This window comes from Camelina sativa, chromosome 7 (assembly GCF_030686135.1).
Source record: "Camelina sativa cultivar CO46 ecotype springtype chromosome 7, ASM3068613v1".
NCBI lineage: Eukaryota > Viridiplantae > Streptophyta > Magnoliopsida > Brassicales > Brassicaceae > Camelina > Camelina sativa.
The window spans coordinates 30307375-30321723 of record NC_141886.1 but is presented as its reverse complement, the minus strand read 5'-3'; the positions used below and the strand labels follow the sequence as shown (position 1 = coordinate 30321723).

At 36.5% G+C, this 14349-nt stretch overlaps 3 protein-coding genes and 1 non-coding gene across 6 annotated transcripts; all 4 read left to right on the top strand.

The window, feature by feature from the left end:
• The first annotated feature begins 965 nt into the window (after positions 1 to 965).
• Positions 966 to 3540, top strand: LOC104703136 (putative beta-1,3-galactosyltransferase 12). The gene is made up of 7 exons (XM_010419086.3): positions 966 to 1650; positions 2133 to 2285; positions 2385 to 2467; positions 2553 to 2652; positions 2739 to 2852; positions 2932 to 3074; positions 3152 to 3540. The coding sequence occupies exons 1-7, from the start codon at positions 1208 to 1210 to the stop codon at positions 3244 to 3246; spliced, it is 1131 nt and encodes a 376-aa protein (XP_010417388.1). The 5' UTR covers positions 966 to 1207; the 3' UTR covers positions 3247 to 3540.
• Positions 3541 to 3713: 173 nt separating this feature from the next.
• On the top strand, positions 3714 to 3794 carry TRNAL-AAG (transfer RNA leucine (anticodon AAG)). Its single transcript has one exon. It is a non-coding gene; the product is annotated as a tRNA-Leu (tRNA).
• Positions 3795 to 4301: 507 nt separating this feature from the next.
• Positions 4302 to 9548, top strand: LOC104703135 (glycine dehydrogenase (decarboxylating) 2, mitochondrial). Its single transcript, XM_010419085.3, has 15 exons — positions 4302 to 5949; positions 6113 to 6358; positions 6434 to 6511; positions 6620 to 6720; positions 6814 to 7009; positions 7083 to 7208; positions 7292 to 7477; positions 7573 to 7686; positions 7772 to 7924; positions 8022 to 8210; positions 8313 to 8390; positions 8478 to 8603; positions 8697 to 8795; positions 8883 to 9000; positions 9198 to 9548. Exons 1-15 carry the CDS (start codon positions 4726 to 4728, stop codon positions 9287 to 9289), a joined length of 3126 nt encoding a protein of 1041 aa, XP_010417387.2. The 5' UTR covers positions 4302 to 4725; the 3' UTR covers positions 9290 to 9548.
• A 2484-nt stretch (positions 9549 to 12032) lies between these two features.
• LOC104703133 (protein REVERSION-TO-ETHYLENE SENSITIVITY1) lies at positions 12033 to 13610 on the top strand. Of its 3 annotated transcripts, none has more exons than XM_087459746.1 (4): positions 12091 to 12305; positions 12410 to 12509; positions 12637 to 12968; positions 13109 to 13610. In XM_087459746.1, exons 2-4 carry the CDS (start codon positions 12494 to 12496, stop codon positions 13526 to 13528), a joined length of 768 nt encoding a protein of 255 aa, XP_087315872.1. In that variant the 5' UTR covers positions 12091 to 12305; positions 12410 to 12493; the 3' UTR covers positions 13529 to 13610. The 3 variants fall into 3 exon arrangements, with proteins under 3 accessions (XP_010417386.2, XP_087315872.1, XP_010417385.2); XM_010419083.3 differs by having other exon boundaries at positions 12117 to 12305; positions 12469 to 12509; XM_010419084.3 differs by lacking the exon at positions 12410 to 12509 and having other exon boundaries at positions 12033 to 12305.
• The last annotated feature ends 739 nt before the right edge of the window (positions 13611 to 14349 follow it).

Sequence of the window (14349 nt, the reverse complement as noted above, 5' to 3'; positions counted from 1 at the left end):
ACTCCGTGCAAGAAAACAAATAACAAGGCGGCTCCCTTTGGATACAAAATTGTTCTCGGGTACTTTGCGGCTGAAAACCATTTATATTATCTCTTTGGAGAGTGCTTCCACAACACAATACTACGTCACCACCTACATCCATCCAAGGACTAGAACTGCATGTATATGCTCCGATATAATCTTCAACTATAAATTTCTAACTTACCAAAACAGACACTCTCTTCTCATAGAAGTTATTACAACTATGACATCTCCAATCCACCTCTATTCTCACCTCTAAACTCCAAGTACTACATTCTCGTATTATTTCAATTTTTAGTCTTTTCATATGAACTACTTATCTATCCAAAACCGAGTGGAAAAGTTTATTATCGATTTTCATTTTAAATGACTTATAGTGGCGTTTATAATATTTCCTAAAAATCATTTTCTATCGAAAAACTGCATGTGAGTTTTGAATACCAAATTTTTCTTCACAAAAAAAAAGTGAATATATTTCCTTGTAAGACAGTTTAGCATATTAGTTTGGGAGGCTCGAACTTAGCCACCGAACCCGCCACAAATATCCCACACAAAGCTAGCCACTCTGACAAACCGGTTTCTCGAGAAACAACAAAACCCACCTAACTTCACCAACTTCCACCGTAGCCGAACACAAAAATACTAGAAAAAGCCATGGTGTTTTCAGTTTTGTCACATAAAAAAAATGACGAATCACATTTAAAAAGTGTGTTTCATAAACGTTATTGCAACCTACGGTATCTCTTCATCTTGCAAGTGAGACTTTTCTCTTTGCCTCGCATCATTGGTTAGATATTTATTGATTATTCGGATTTTAGGTGTTGGTTGATCTTATTTGCGTTACATACTCAAATTTAATTTTGTAGTACTTCTATAACGTTTCGGGGCAATTGAATCTCATAAATTGTCATGTGAATGCATTCATTGCTTCTCTTTCTTTTGTTATGTAATAAACCAAAAAAATGAAAAGTACTTATTATTGTTACATAATAACTAATAGATTTCGTGTAATAGGAGAATCTCAAAAAAGAAGAAAATAATTAGATTCGCCACAGTTTCACACACCACCACCGTCACTAAAGCAAATAGACAGATCTAAAGAAAAAACAAAAACCTTCAGAATCCAGAGTGACCAAACCATCACAAAACCCAAACTTACCCTTAGACAAACCTCAGAATTACGATAATGCCACTCTTCTCCCACCGCTTCTCCACCGCATCTTCCAACTCTCCGGCGTCTCCTTCGTACTATAGTAAACCTTCTTCGAAGACCCATAAGCCAAATTCTTCTTCTTCTTCTTATGCTTCGTCTCGTATTCATCTAGCTATCATACTCTTCTCCCTTGTCTCTTTTTTCATCGGAGTCGCCGGAACTATCTTCGCAATCTCCTCCGCCGGAGAAAGACTAGGAGGTCCTAATTCTGTTTATCGATGCGGCGGATCTAAGGACACTTCCCGGGTTGTGTCTGCTTCAAGAAAGCTTGGAGGAGATGGTGGTAATGGTGGTGTTGTTGTTGAAAGACGAAAGCTTTTAGGGTTTGTTGGGATCCAGACTGGTTTTGATTCTGGTGATCGCAGAGCTTCTTTGAGAAGTACTTGGTTCCCTTCTGATCCTGATGCTCTTCTAAGGTATCTAAACTCTCTTATCTTGTGTCTTAAAATAATATACATTGCTTTCAAAATCTGAAATGCTATGCTGGTTACTTCAATCAGTGAGATTCATTGGGTTCTAAATTTAAGTAAGTATCCGCAATTGTTGGAGAAACTCTTCTATTCTCTTGATCTTGTTCCTAGTAAAACATGGCATGATTAGATTTTGTCACCTACAAAGTCTTCACCTTTTGAATTTTGATGTCATAATGTTGTGTTTATGACTCTGATGTCATTAACTTTAGATGTTATACTGTGTTAGTATAGCATGATGGGATTTTCTCACCTTTTAAGTATTAACTTTGATGTCATGTGGAAAAATGCAGTCAGATAAGATAGTTTTGATGTTTTTGTTAGTTACTTGGAAAAGTGTATGTTCACCCGGATTTACTGGTTTAGAGTTTCAGCAAGGCCATCTTTTTATTAATGTGTTGTTGTTGTTGTTGTTGACTGGAACTCAGGTTGGAACAAGCGACTGGATTAGCTTTTAGATTCGTCATTGGACGGTCAAAGGATGCAAAGAAGATGGCTGACCTTGAGAAGGAAATAAAAGAGTACAGAGATTTTGTGCTTCTTGATGTTGAGGAAGAATATGTACGACTTCCCTATAAAACGTAAAAAACCTGTTTTTGGGCACTCATCTGCTTTTTTTTATGTACTTCTTGGTTGTCTTGCATTCTTATCAATGACTGATTCATGTCTCCTCCTTCTAGGTTGGCTTACTTTAAAGCAGCTTTTAAACTCTTTGAAGCTGATTATTATGTCAAAGCGGACGATGACATTTATTTGAGACCAGGTATATTGAGAGGGAATACTCCGTTCTGTGTTATCTTCTGCATCAACAATAGTATTCAAATCCTTTTTTTTTGGCTTTTGTTCAGATCGACTTGCGACGCTTCTTGCCAAGGAAAGACTTCATTCACAGACATACATTGGCTGCATGAAGAAAGGACCTGTTATAACTGACCCTAAACTAAAATGGTACTATTAGATAGCTTGCTCAACATCCGTGACTCTAATTCTTTGCAGAGCTTATCATTTTTGGTGACAGATGTATAATTTTTCAGGTACGAGAAACAGGGCCATTTGATTGGGAATGAATACTTCTTACATGCTTACGGACCGATTTACATTCTTTCAGCCGAGATAGTGGCTTCACTTGCAGCAGCTCGTAATGGCAGGTTTGAAATGCTTTTGATTTGCCCTACTTGCAGATTCTGATATTCAAATCTCATTAAGTTATCGGTGTTTTCATTTCAGCCTGAGGATGTTTAATAATGAAGATGTAACCATCGGATCTTGGATGCTTGCAATGGATGTACATCACGAGGACAATCGAGCTTTATGTGATCCTCATTGTTCCTCAAAATCCATAGCAGTTTGGGACATTCCCAAATGTTCAGGTAACATAAATATGGTTTCTACATAATAGCGGTTACAAGAATCAGTTCGTCAACCTTTTTCTTCTCAAATCTTTTAGGGCTTTGTAACCCGGAGAGTCGGTTAAAGGAGCTTCATAAGACAGATATGTGCTCCAAGAGTCCGACATTGCCTTCCGATGACGTCGATCAGTAGTTTGTTTCAAGAGTTGCGCTACTTGACACTTCTTGAGACAGTTCTACAGAATATATGATCTCACAAGCACTAGAGTTCCGACATCATTGGAGCTGTATAGGGGAAAAGATGACTTCATAGTTCTTACGTGATCTGATTCTATAGTTGTTGCTAGATGTACCACATATATATACTGAAACTATATATTATAGACAGATACCTCAATATCCCTTTTTTGTAAAATTAGATTTATGTGCCCAGTATTGGCGCTGGGTGATGATGATGATACAAGTGAATCTGGTTTGATTTGTAAAAGAGATCTCATTCAACCTATTATTTAATTTGTTCCAGATCATAATCATAGTACTGTATTGGTCCACTCCACCTGTTATTGCTTTGTCCAGGAGAGATATCACATAAAAGGAGTGAAAATATAATAACATTATTTTGAGTTTATCTATTGTTTCACATGATTTGATTTCAAAAATGTTGATATGGCCGAGTTGGTCTAAGGCGCCAGATTAAGGTTCTGGTCCGAAAGGGCGTGGGTTCAAATCCCACTGTCAACATTCCGACCTTTTTACTACTATGTTTTTTGTAGCTGACTTTTTTGCAAAGGGCAGAGATATGTAAAAACAAAATTTCGAAAACTCATACAAAACCAGAAATAGAATTTGAGGAAGAAGAAATATAATGATGATCAAACTGTGAAACGCTAACTATGTGATACGTATTACTAGGTTGATGGGAAATCTTAGCATAACTTTACGATATTTGATTTTTTTTAAAAAAAATTAGATAACCGTCTGAACCGAACCAACCTGATAATCCTACAATAAATCGACCCTTAACCAAAATGACCAAACAACATCGGTTGAGTAAGTTATAAAAGAAACATCGGTTGAGTAGGATTGATATTTCAGTACAGCATGAAGTATGGAGAGCTATACTAATGTACTATGACTACGATAGTGGCAATAAATGTACTGTACCGATCATTCTGACTGTTGTAACGATTTAAAAACCTGACCTTAATACTACTATATCAACAATTTACAAAATTTCAAGATTGTGATGTACTCAAAATTTATTTTAAATCATCAAAATGCCTGCAGCCGCAATTTTTTTTTTTTTTTTTTCTGAAAAGTGATAATGAACAAATATGTTCAAAGATATTGCTTCGATGCAAAACATACGTGGAATCTATTCAAAGAAATTTGTTCTTTTCTATATAGTTGCTTATTTAGTGGTTGTCACCAACCCCTTATTATATAGATCTCAAAACCATATAAATTGTCATGTTTTTATTTTTATTTTTATTATTTTCCCAGAAATCTATTTAATAAATAGTAACATTCTATAATCATTAAACAAATTAATCACCAACCTCGAAACTATAGTATTATATAAATATACACTATTATCAATCACTACCATTGCCATCAGTGTGTGTCTCTCTACTCGAATTCAGATTTGCATCTTTTTGTTTTTTTTTTGGTTATGGAGCGTGCAAGGAGACTTGCTTATAGAGGGATCGTGAAACGTCTCGTCAACGAGACGAAACGTCACCGTAACAACAACCCGTCGACGACGGTTACTCCCTCAAGGTATGTCTCCTCCTTTCTCCATCGCCGTCTTGATAATACCGTCTCCGTCGTTGGCGGCTCTGTATCCGGGACCGGGAGGAACCAGCACCAAACACGACCGATCTCCGTCGATGCGTTAAAGCCAAGCGACACTTTCCCACGGCGTCACAACTCCGCTACACCGGAGGAACAAACACAGATGGCCAAGTACTGCGGATTCGATGATCTCAGCAAGTTGATCGACTCGACAGTTCCGAAATCGATTCGGTTAGATTCGATGAAGTTTTCAGGTAAGTTCGACGAAGGGTTAACAGAGAGTCAGATGGTTAAGCATATGAGTGAATTAGCTTCGAAGAACAGAGTATTCAAATCGTTCATTGGTATGGGATACTACAACACTCATGTTCCTACTGTGATCTTGCGTAACATAATGGAGAATCCTGGTTGGTACACTCAGTATACTCCTTACCAAGCTGAGATTTCTCAAGGAAGACTTGAATCTTTGCTTAATTTCCAGACGGTTATCACTGATCTCACTGGTCTACCAATGTCCAACGCTTCGTTGCTCGACGAAGGTACCGCGGCTGCGGAAGCGATGGCTATGTGTAACAATATTTCGAAAGGGAAGAAGAAGAAGTTTCTGATTGCTAGTAACTGTCATCCTCAGACGATTGATGTTTGCAAGACTAGAGCGGACGGGTTTGATTTGAAAGTTGTGACTTGGGATCTTAAGGATGTTGATTACAGCTCAGGGGATGTGTGTGGTGTGCTGGTTCAGTACCCTGGGACTGAAGGTGAAGTGTTGGATTATGGTGAGTTTGTTAAGAATGCTCATGCTAATGGTGTTAAGGTTGTGATGGCTACGGATTTGTTGGCTTTGACAATGTTCAAACCGCCTGGGGAGTTTGGTGTGGATATCGTGGTTGGATCCGCTCAGAGGTTTGGTGTTCCGATGGGTTACGGTGGTCCTCACGCTGCTTTCTTGGCTACTTCACAAGAGTATAAGAGGATGATGCCTGGGAGGATTATTGGTGTTAGTGTTGATTCTTCCGGAAAGCAAGCTTTGCGTATGGCTATGCAGACTAGGGAACAACATATCCGTAGGGACAAAGCTACCAGCAACATCTGTACTGCTCAGGTATATAATGGATTCACACTCTACATGATTTGATTGGTATATATATAGCAGCATCGTATACTGCTTTGAATAATCGTCTTCTAGTCCGGTTACTAACTTTTTATAGATTGGACTTTTTCTACCTTGTAATTTCCTTAATATTTTCACCTCTTTTACCTTGTAGGCGTTACTTGCAAACATGACTGCCATGTATGCTGTTTACCATGGACCAGAAGGCTTAAAATCTATGGCACAACGTGTTCATGGTCTTGCTGGCGTATTTGCCTTAGGATTGAAGAAACTGGGAACTGTACAAGTCCAAGATCTTCCCTTCTTTGACACTGTCAAAATTACGTGTTCAAATGCACCTGCAATTTTTGATGCAGCAGCCAAAAAAGAGATCAATTTGCGTCTTGTGGACTCCAACACTGTGAGTATTTGTTTCTCTTTGAATATCTAGAAATGATTATTAACATTGATGGTTTTTGTTTTCTTGTCGTTGAAGATTACTGTTGCTTTTGATGAAACAACTACCTTGGATGATGTCGATAAACTTTTTGAAGTTTTTGCTTCCGGCAAGCCCGTGAGTTTACTTTTGACTAATACCCATTCCTTTCACTTGGTCACTTTTTTTTTTTTTTTTTTCCTGTTTGCTTGAAATACTGTTTTCTCCAACTCTTCAATGTACAAGGTTCAATTTACGGCTGAGTCTCTTGCACCGGAGTTTAACAATGCTATTCCTTCTAGCATAACAAGAGAGAGCCCATATCTTACCCACCCAATCTTCAACATGTATATATATATATTACCTTCTCTGAATCTTGGATCCTTTATTGCCTTAAAGTACCTCACATTCATTTCCTTTTTTTTCTTACATCTGATTAGGTACCACACGGAGCATGAGTTGCTTCGGTACATCCACAAGTTACAGTCTAAAGATCTATCATTGTGCCACAGCATGATTCCACTTGGATCTTGTACAATGAAATTGAACGCCACTACCGAAATGATGCCAGTCTCATGGCCAAGTTTCACCAACATGCACCCTTTTGCTCCTGTTGAACAAGCACAAGGTTATCAGGTGAGGCCACATATTTGACTTTTCTGTCTGTAAATTTGAAACATGAACTGATTTTTGTTTTGAGTGCTTGTAGGAAATGTTTACTAACTTGGGTGAGCTCTTGTGTACGATCACTGGGTTCGACTCTTTCTCACTACAACCTAATGCCGGTGCTGCTGGCGAGTATGCCGGGCTTATGGTTATCCGTGCATATCATATGGTAAAATCTGACTCCTGTTTCCCTGTTTCCAAAATATGAACTTACACTATCAAATTTGCTGAATGGATGAATGAATGATACAGTCAAGAGGAGATCATCACAGAAATGTATGCATTATACCTGCTTCTGCACACGGGACAAACCCTGCTAGTGCTGCCATGTGCGGAATGAAAATTGTTGCCGTTGGTACTGATGCTAAGGGAAACATTAACATTGAAGACTTGAGGAAAGCCGCCGAAGCCAACAAGGACAACTTAGCTGCCCTTATGGTATGTATTTTCTTCTGTCACGTTGTAGATATAACAATTTATTATCTTTGGGTCATTCCACTTTCTGATTATGCAACATCTGTTTGAATATCAAGGTTACATACCCTTCAACTCATGGAGTTTATGAAGAGGGTATCGACGAGATCTGCAATATAATTCATGAAAATGGAGGCCAAGTTTATATGGATGGTGCTAATCTGAATGCACAGGTATGGTTTCTCTGCTGGTATGTTTAAATGTTGACTGGAAGATTCCAAAAGTTGTTAAATCTGAGAATGTTTTTTGGGTTTCCAGGTGGGTTTAACTAGCCCTGGCTTTATTGGAGCGGATGTTTGCCATCTCAATCTCCACAAGACTTTCTGTATCCCTCACGGAGGTGGTGGTCCCGGTATGGGCCCTATCGGTGTGAAACAACATTTGGCTCCATTCCTACCTTCTCACCCTGTGGTTAGTGTTTCTTCTCGTCTGTTTTGACCGCTAATCTATCTTTCTCATTTATTCGATTATCTGCTTTCTTGTTCTCACTCTATTTACTCTGCTACAGATACCTACTGGTGGTATCCCTGAACCTGAGCATGCATCACCGCTGGGAACCATTGCTGCAGCACCATGGGGGTCTGCGCTTATCTTGCCAATCTCGTATTCTTACATTGCCATGATGGGGTCTGGGGGACTCACTGACGCCTCTAAGATTGCAATTCTGAACGCTAACTACATGGCAAAGCGTCTGGAGGTACCTTCTCCTGTTCTTGCAACTCTTTTAAAAAAGTGACTTCTTCCTCTCTCTCTCTCTCCCTCTCTTGTGCATTCTCACTTATGTTTTCTTATTTTTCAGAGCTACTACCCAGTTCTTTTCCGTGGTGTCAATGGAACAGTCGCTCACGAATTCATCATTGATTTGAGAGGATTCAAGGTATGTTTCTTTAACTCGTTTGAGTGGATGCTCTCTTTCTGTCTGGGGTTGTAGATGATGAATCAGTGTCTTGCTCAATGCCTTCAGAACACTGCTGGAATAGAAGCAGAGGATGTGGCTAAACGGCTGATGGATTATGGGTTCCATGCACCAACAATGTCTTTTCCTGTCCCCGGAACGCTTATGATCGAGCCAACCGAAAGCGAAAGCAAGGTAATAATGCATTGCACGGCAAATCTCTCAATCACTCAGCTCTAAGTATCTCTAATATATGGCTTCATAATTTGTATGTACATAATGTTCCAGGCTGAGTTAGATAGGTTCTGTGATGCTCTCATCTCGATCAGGGAAGAAATTTCACAGATTGAGAAAGGAAACGCTGATCCGCACAACAACGTTCTCAAGGTAAAGAAAAATTGAGACTGCAATTTCAGTTCAGACTTGCTCTCTTGTTTGATACTAATGAACTTTAAAAAAAACAAACACACACAGGGAGCTCCACATCCTCTTTCATCGCTGATGGCAGACACATGGAAAAAGCCGTATTCCCGTGAATACGCAGCCTTCCCCGCTCCATGGCTCCGCTCTTCCAAGTTCTGGCCCACTACAGGTACTTAAAAATTACGAGTGGCGTTCGTTTAATGTCTGTGTCCATTTCCATTGAATACAATTGGTTATTGATAAGTCATTTCAAAATGTGAAAATGTCTGTGAAACAGGGCGTTCGTTTAATGTATATGTCCATTTCCATTGAATACAATTGGTTATTTATAAGTCATTTCAAAATGTAAAAATGTCTGTGAAACAGGGCGTGTGGACAATGTGTATGGAGACCGTCATCTGGTGTGCACTCTCCAACCGGCAAACGAAGAACAGGCTGCAGCTGCAGTGTCTGCTTAAATGAAGCCACTATGAAACGATTCAGAAACAAATTTTTTACTTACGGCTTTTACTTCTCTTCCCAGCCTCATCATCATTTTCACTTTCACTTCATGTACAATGTACTGTGTACATACGTTAGTCTTAAGTTATCCTTCATTTTCACTTTCTTTTTGGTTCCACGTTCTTATTACAAATAACCTAGCCGACGTGATCACCATCGCGGTTATATTTATGACATGATTTCTTTGGAAAATAAATTCTTAGGCTACTTTAAAAATATGCTCATTAGTATGAATTCTTTCTATTGCAGTGTTTATATATGCTTAATTGTAAATTACTAAATTGTATGCTACTTACAATTTAGTTATTATTGTTTCTCATATTCTTTACCAGCTTCAAATTCAATTTACAATTGATTTATCGTATGTATTTTTAAAAAACAACATACTAATAAAGATATATATGAAATAGTAAAATAAAAAAAAAAGTAAAACTGATAATGAAAGTTATATTGATTAATTTTTTAAAAAATATTATTTATAATTTTTTTTAACAACGACGAGAATTTGGTTTTCCAAGTCGGACACAGGCGAATAATAGGTACCAAATACTTATGTCTCATCCATGTCATTTGTTGTTGCAGTTTATAATTAGAAATTTGGGTTAAATAACCATAATTTTAGGTTTTATGTACAAATGTTGACATGAAGTATGTAATTGGTTGCATGTAGAGTAAAAAGTGGAAAGCTAAGTGACAAAAAAACAAATAAAAGGAAAGGAATTTCTGGAGCAGTTACTTTTCTTTCTATTTTTTTTGTAGAGTTTAGTTTAAACATACGTTTCTATTTTATTTATAATTTTTAACCTTTGATTTAGATAATGTGATCACCATCGTGGTTGTATTATGACATGATTTCTCCAACCTCTCTATTAGTGATAGACAAAAGAGAGCTCTTTATCACATTTTCTTTGTTTTCTCGTACTTTTCATGATCCAAGTTGCAAGAGTTTTACTTCCCTTTTAGAAAGTAATTTTTGTTCTTCTTTGTCCCTTCCACTAAATAGTAGATTGGACATTATATGATCTAAAATAATTAGAGGGAGTTATTGGTTATATGATTTTAACTGATTTGGAAATCCAAATAAAAATTATGTGTTATTCAATCATTGATTTTTAAATACTTATCAAAATTATGTGTTATTGGTTCTATGATTTACAAATACTTGTTAAAATCTCATGTTATTCATTTAATGATTTGTTTTTGGATTTCAAAATCCATATTATGTTTTAAATGGATTTGAATGGATTTGAAAGTGTTAAATAGAAGGATTCAAATCCAAGGATAAAACATGTTATTTCAAAATACATGTGTTTTGATTTTTAGAATTTACAATTCCATATGGATTTAGAAATCACCTCTCCAATAACAGCCTCTCTCTATGACTCTATCTAGTCACGTTAACATATTGTGACTAACCGTCGAGGAGTTCTTATGGAGAAAAATTAGGTAGTCCTCCTTGTGATTGTCATAGCTACGACTACGATATTGACATAATTTTTTTTTTCTTTCGAAAGTCGATGGGAGGAGTGAATCTTCACAGAGCCTTGGTCTGTATTCCCTCCCACAAATAAACCACCCTACCTTATGATTTATCAATATTTTTAAGTTTCAACGTTATTCCAAAGTTTGAATTAGTCATGCATGCGAATGATCATGAATATATATGGCAAACAGTAAAATAGTTAAATAATTGTCTATATTTAGAAACACTTAAAAAAATTTTAAGTACATCTATTGTATAAGATGCATCTGAAAAAAAAATTATATTATTTGATTAAAGTCAAAAAGTTTTACTCACATGATAAATTTGATCTATGCATTTAAGTGTTTAGTATTTTGAGGGATATGATTTAGTATTTTGAATTTAGAGTTTAATTTTGCAAGATTAATTATAAAATATAATGTTATTTTTGGAATTTTAGAGATGTTGTGCTAAATTTGGAATTTTGGTGCTATTTATGAGAATCTCTTTAAAAATTAATATATGCTTTTATGGCACATTATAAATGGAATCGCATGTTAAAATGGTATCCAAGTACGATTAGCTAAAATAGAGGAATAATTTTCATTGGTTAACCATTACAAGATATGAGAACCCGTCGGCAGATGAACACGATTTTCCTCAAAAAACATTAGCACGAATGATAGATATGCAAAAACCATACATCAAGAAGATTCTCTAAATTCTTGAAACCGTTATGTCTGTCATAGAGATAGAATCAATTATCGAATTGTTAGAGATATGGTATCACTTTTTGTCGGTAATAAAGGATAACATTTATATATATCTTTACTTATCAAACCGTTATTTGTAACGAGAAAAAGTAATCAATACGATAAATAAAAAAAATGACAAAAAGGTTGAAATTTAAGAAATTGTTTTATCAAACCGTTATTTATAACGAGAAATCGTAATCAATAAGAGAAAAAAAAATCGACAAAAAGTTTGGAATTTTGAAATTTTTTCCAAACTTTAGGAAACTATATGATGTTCTTTAATATCAAATTTTAATATTTAAACTTATATTTTCGTCACAGCTACTCAGAATTCAAATCTTTTACTTCTTAGCTCCCGATTTGGATAGTAAAAAAAAAAAACTGCAAATCAGACAAATATTCTAAATTTTTTTAACTGTGTTTTTTTTTTTGGGTGTGTTCTTCTAGGTTTGTTAAAGCAAAAGTCCTTTTGTTTTTTTGCTTAAATATTTTAATTCAGATTTTTAATAATAAATTAGAAAAGTGCAGTAAATGATAAAACAACCAAAGGTTCATTGCATCTTCCTCGTTTCTCCAATGCATTTCTCCAACTGGAAGAAGAAGAAGCGTTACTTCAACAAAATTTCGTATATAAAAGTCTCCACCTTTGTCTTCACAATTCACAAGGCATCCGTTTCTCCTCCTTCTCCGAGCTCTCGCATCGCTTTAAGCGATTCTCTCTTTCTCTCCGCCCCTCGGCGTCGGAGTTTCCAACAGGTGAATCGAAAACACACACTCCACTCATCAGTTTCCTTAATTTTGAGCTTCTCTCTTGTGATCTTGTGCATTTTTAGATCTTGGGTTTTGTTTTGTTTCCGTAGATTTTGTGAAATTTTACTGAGATACCCACATTTCTGTTCATCCTGAAATTTTGATTTAGACTCAAATTGGGAGATTGTCACCGCATGGCCTCTTATAAAGGTTGAAACTTTAGTTTCATTTTGATCCAAAGATTTAAACTTTTTATTCTTTTTGAATGTTTTAAGTTCATGGGGGTCTTGTCTTTTCTTTGGACTAATGATGAGACCTGCTCCTGTGCTATTATTAGTAATATCTCGTGGAAGAGTTCCTATGATGATGATGGACCTGAAACGAAGTTATGATGTTGAAAAAATGGTGTTACCGTCCTTAATGGAAGATGATGATGATGATCATGATCTATGGCCGCTTAATGAGATTGACACAAGGAAGTCGAAATTCCCATGCTGTATTGTCTGGACTCCTCTCCCTGTTGTCTCTTGGTTGACTCCCTTCATTGGCCATATTGGACTTTGCAGAGAAGATGGAGTCATTTTGGACTTTGCTGGTTCTAACTTCATCAATGTTGATGATTTTGCATTTGGTCCTCCTGCTCGGTATCTCCAACTCGATAGAACCAAGGTATCAGTATATTTGCTTTATGTATTCAATGGTATCTGGTTTAAGCATGCATGGGTTTATGAAACTGTATCTAAGATAAAGACCTTTTTTTATTCTTATACTATCTTGACTGTATCAAATGTGTGTTGGGTTTGTTGCAGTGTTGTTTACCAAGAAACTTGGGTGGACACACTTGCAAGTATGGGTTCAGACACACTGAGTATGGGTCATCAGTTACATGGGATGACGCACTGAGCATGACCACTCGTAGCTTTGAGCATAAAACCTACAACCTTTTCACCTGTAACTGCCATTCGTATGTTGCACACTGTCTGAACCGTCTTTGCTATGGCGGCTCTATGGAGTGGAATATGGTGAATGTTTTTATCCTCTTAATGCTGAAAGGGAAATGGATTAGTCCTTCATCAGTTGTCCGGTCATTTCTGCCATGTGCTTTGGTCACATCTTTGGGCGTACCGTTCGTCGGCTGGCCATTCTTGATCGGCCTCTCCTCATTCTCGATACTACTCTTCGCCTGGTTCATAATTGCTACTTACTGTTTTAAGAACATCATTTGTTGAAGCAGTAAGAGAGAAATATAAAAATTAAAAAAAAATATGATGTACACCAAATAGTTATGTTAATCCTAAGTACTGTTCTCTTTTCCTTTCGGCACCATTAAGCTTTCAACTCCATTTGAGTAACCCTTATTTTCTTCTCCCTAGATTATTCAGAGCTGATGTCAAAAAAAAAAAAGAAAACAAAAAAAAATGATCATTCGGAGGTCGAGATGACAAGTTGAGTGGGTTCGACGACATAATGAATTGTTGTCACATGACTCACATCTATGTTAGAGTTAAGTTATTATAAAGAAATATCGGTTACAGGCAATCAAACCCGGGTCTCCTGGTCAGCATTTATACAAAACAAACGGAATACTTGGTGTGTTAGTGATCCAGATTCCAGAGTGTATATATAAAATACATACGTATGTAATAATCATACTCGAGTTGAGCTAATGAGGTATGTTTGTTTTGCATAAAGTGATATATAGTAACTGTTGGTTTAGGTTTATAGGTACCATATCGCTTCGGATGATTCAAAATCGAGGGTATGCAAGAAAATCTTCAGGGAGATTCGACCTCATGGGAATAAATATAATGGGTAACGTGACAAATGATCAAGAGTTAGACGTCTATCGATGCAAAATATTTTGAAAATGCATCGATAGATAATACATACAGATGTTAGTGAAACACAACAACATAAAATGTTAAGTTTCATTTAAAACAACCGAGTAGTAGAATATCCAGTTTCATGTTTATACATATCTTTTAATACTTCAATTGTAAGATTTTTCGCATTTTTTGTAAAAAATTTAAAACAGTTTCACAAAAGGTAT

Bases quoted from the DNA above. Each gene is read 5' to 3' on its own strand.
- LOC104703136 (XM_010419086.3), top strand. From the start codon at position 1,208: ATGCCACTCTTCTCCCACCGCTTCTCCACCGCATCTTCCAACTCTCCG. The intron at 2,286-2,384 runs GTAAAAAACCTG...TCCTCCTTCTAG, and splicing joins GTACGACTTCCCTATAAAAC to GTTGGCTTACTTTAAAGCAG. The intron at 2,853-2,931 runs GTTTGAAATGCT...TTTTCATTTCAG, and splicing joins GCAGCAGCTCGTAATGGCAG to CCTGAGGATGTTTAATAATG.
- LOC104703133 (XM_087459746.1), top strand. The intron at 12,969-13,108 runs GTATCAGTATAT...GGTTTGTTGCAG, and splicing joins TCCAACTCGATAGAACCAAG to TGTTGTTTACCAAGAAACTT.
- LOC104703135 (XM_010419085.3), top strand. From the start codon at position 4,726: ATGGAGCGTGCAAGGAGACTTGCTTATAGAGGGATCGTGAAACGTCTC. The intron at 6,359-6,433 runs GTGAGTATTTGT...TTGTCGTTGAAG, and splicing joins GTCTTGTGGACTCCAACACT to ATTACTGTTGCTTTTGATGA. The intron at 8,391-8,477 runs GTATGTTTCTTT...CAATGCCTTCAG, and splicing joins TTGATTTGAGAGGATTCAAG to AACACTGCTGGAATAGAAGC.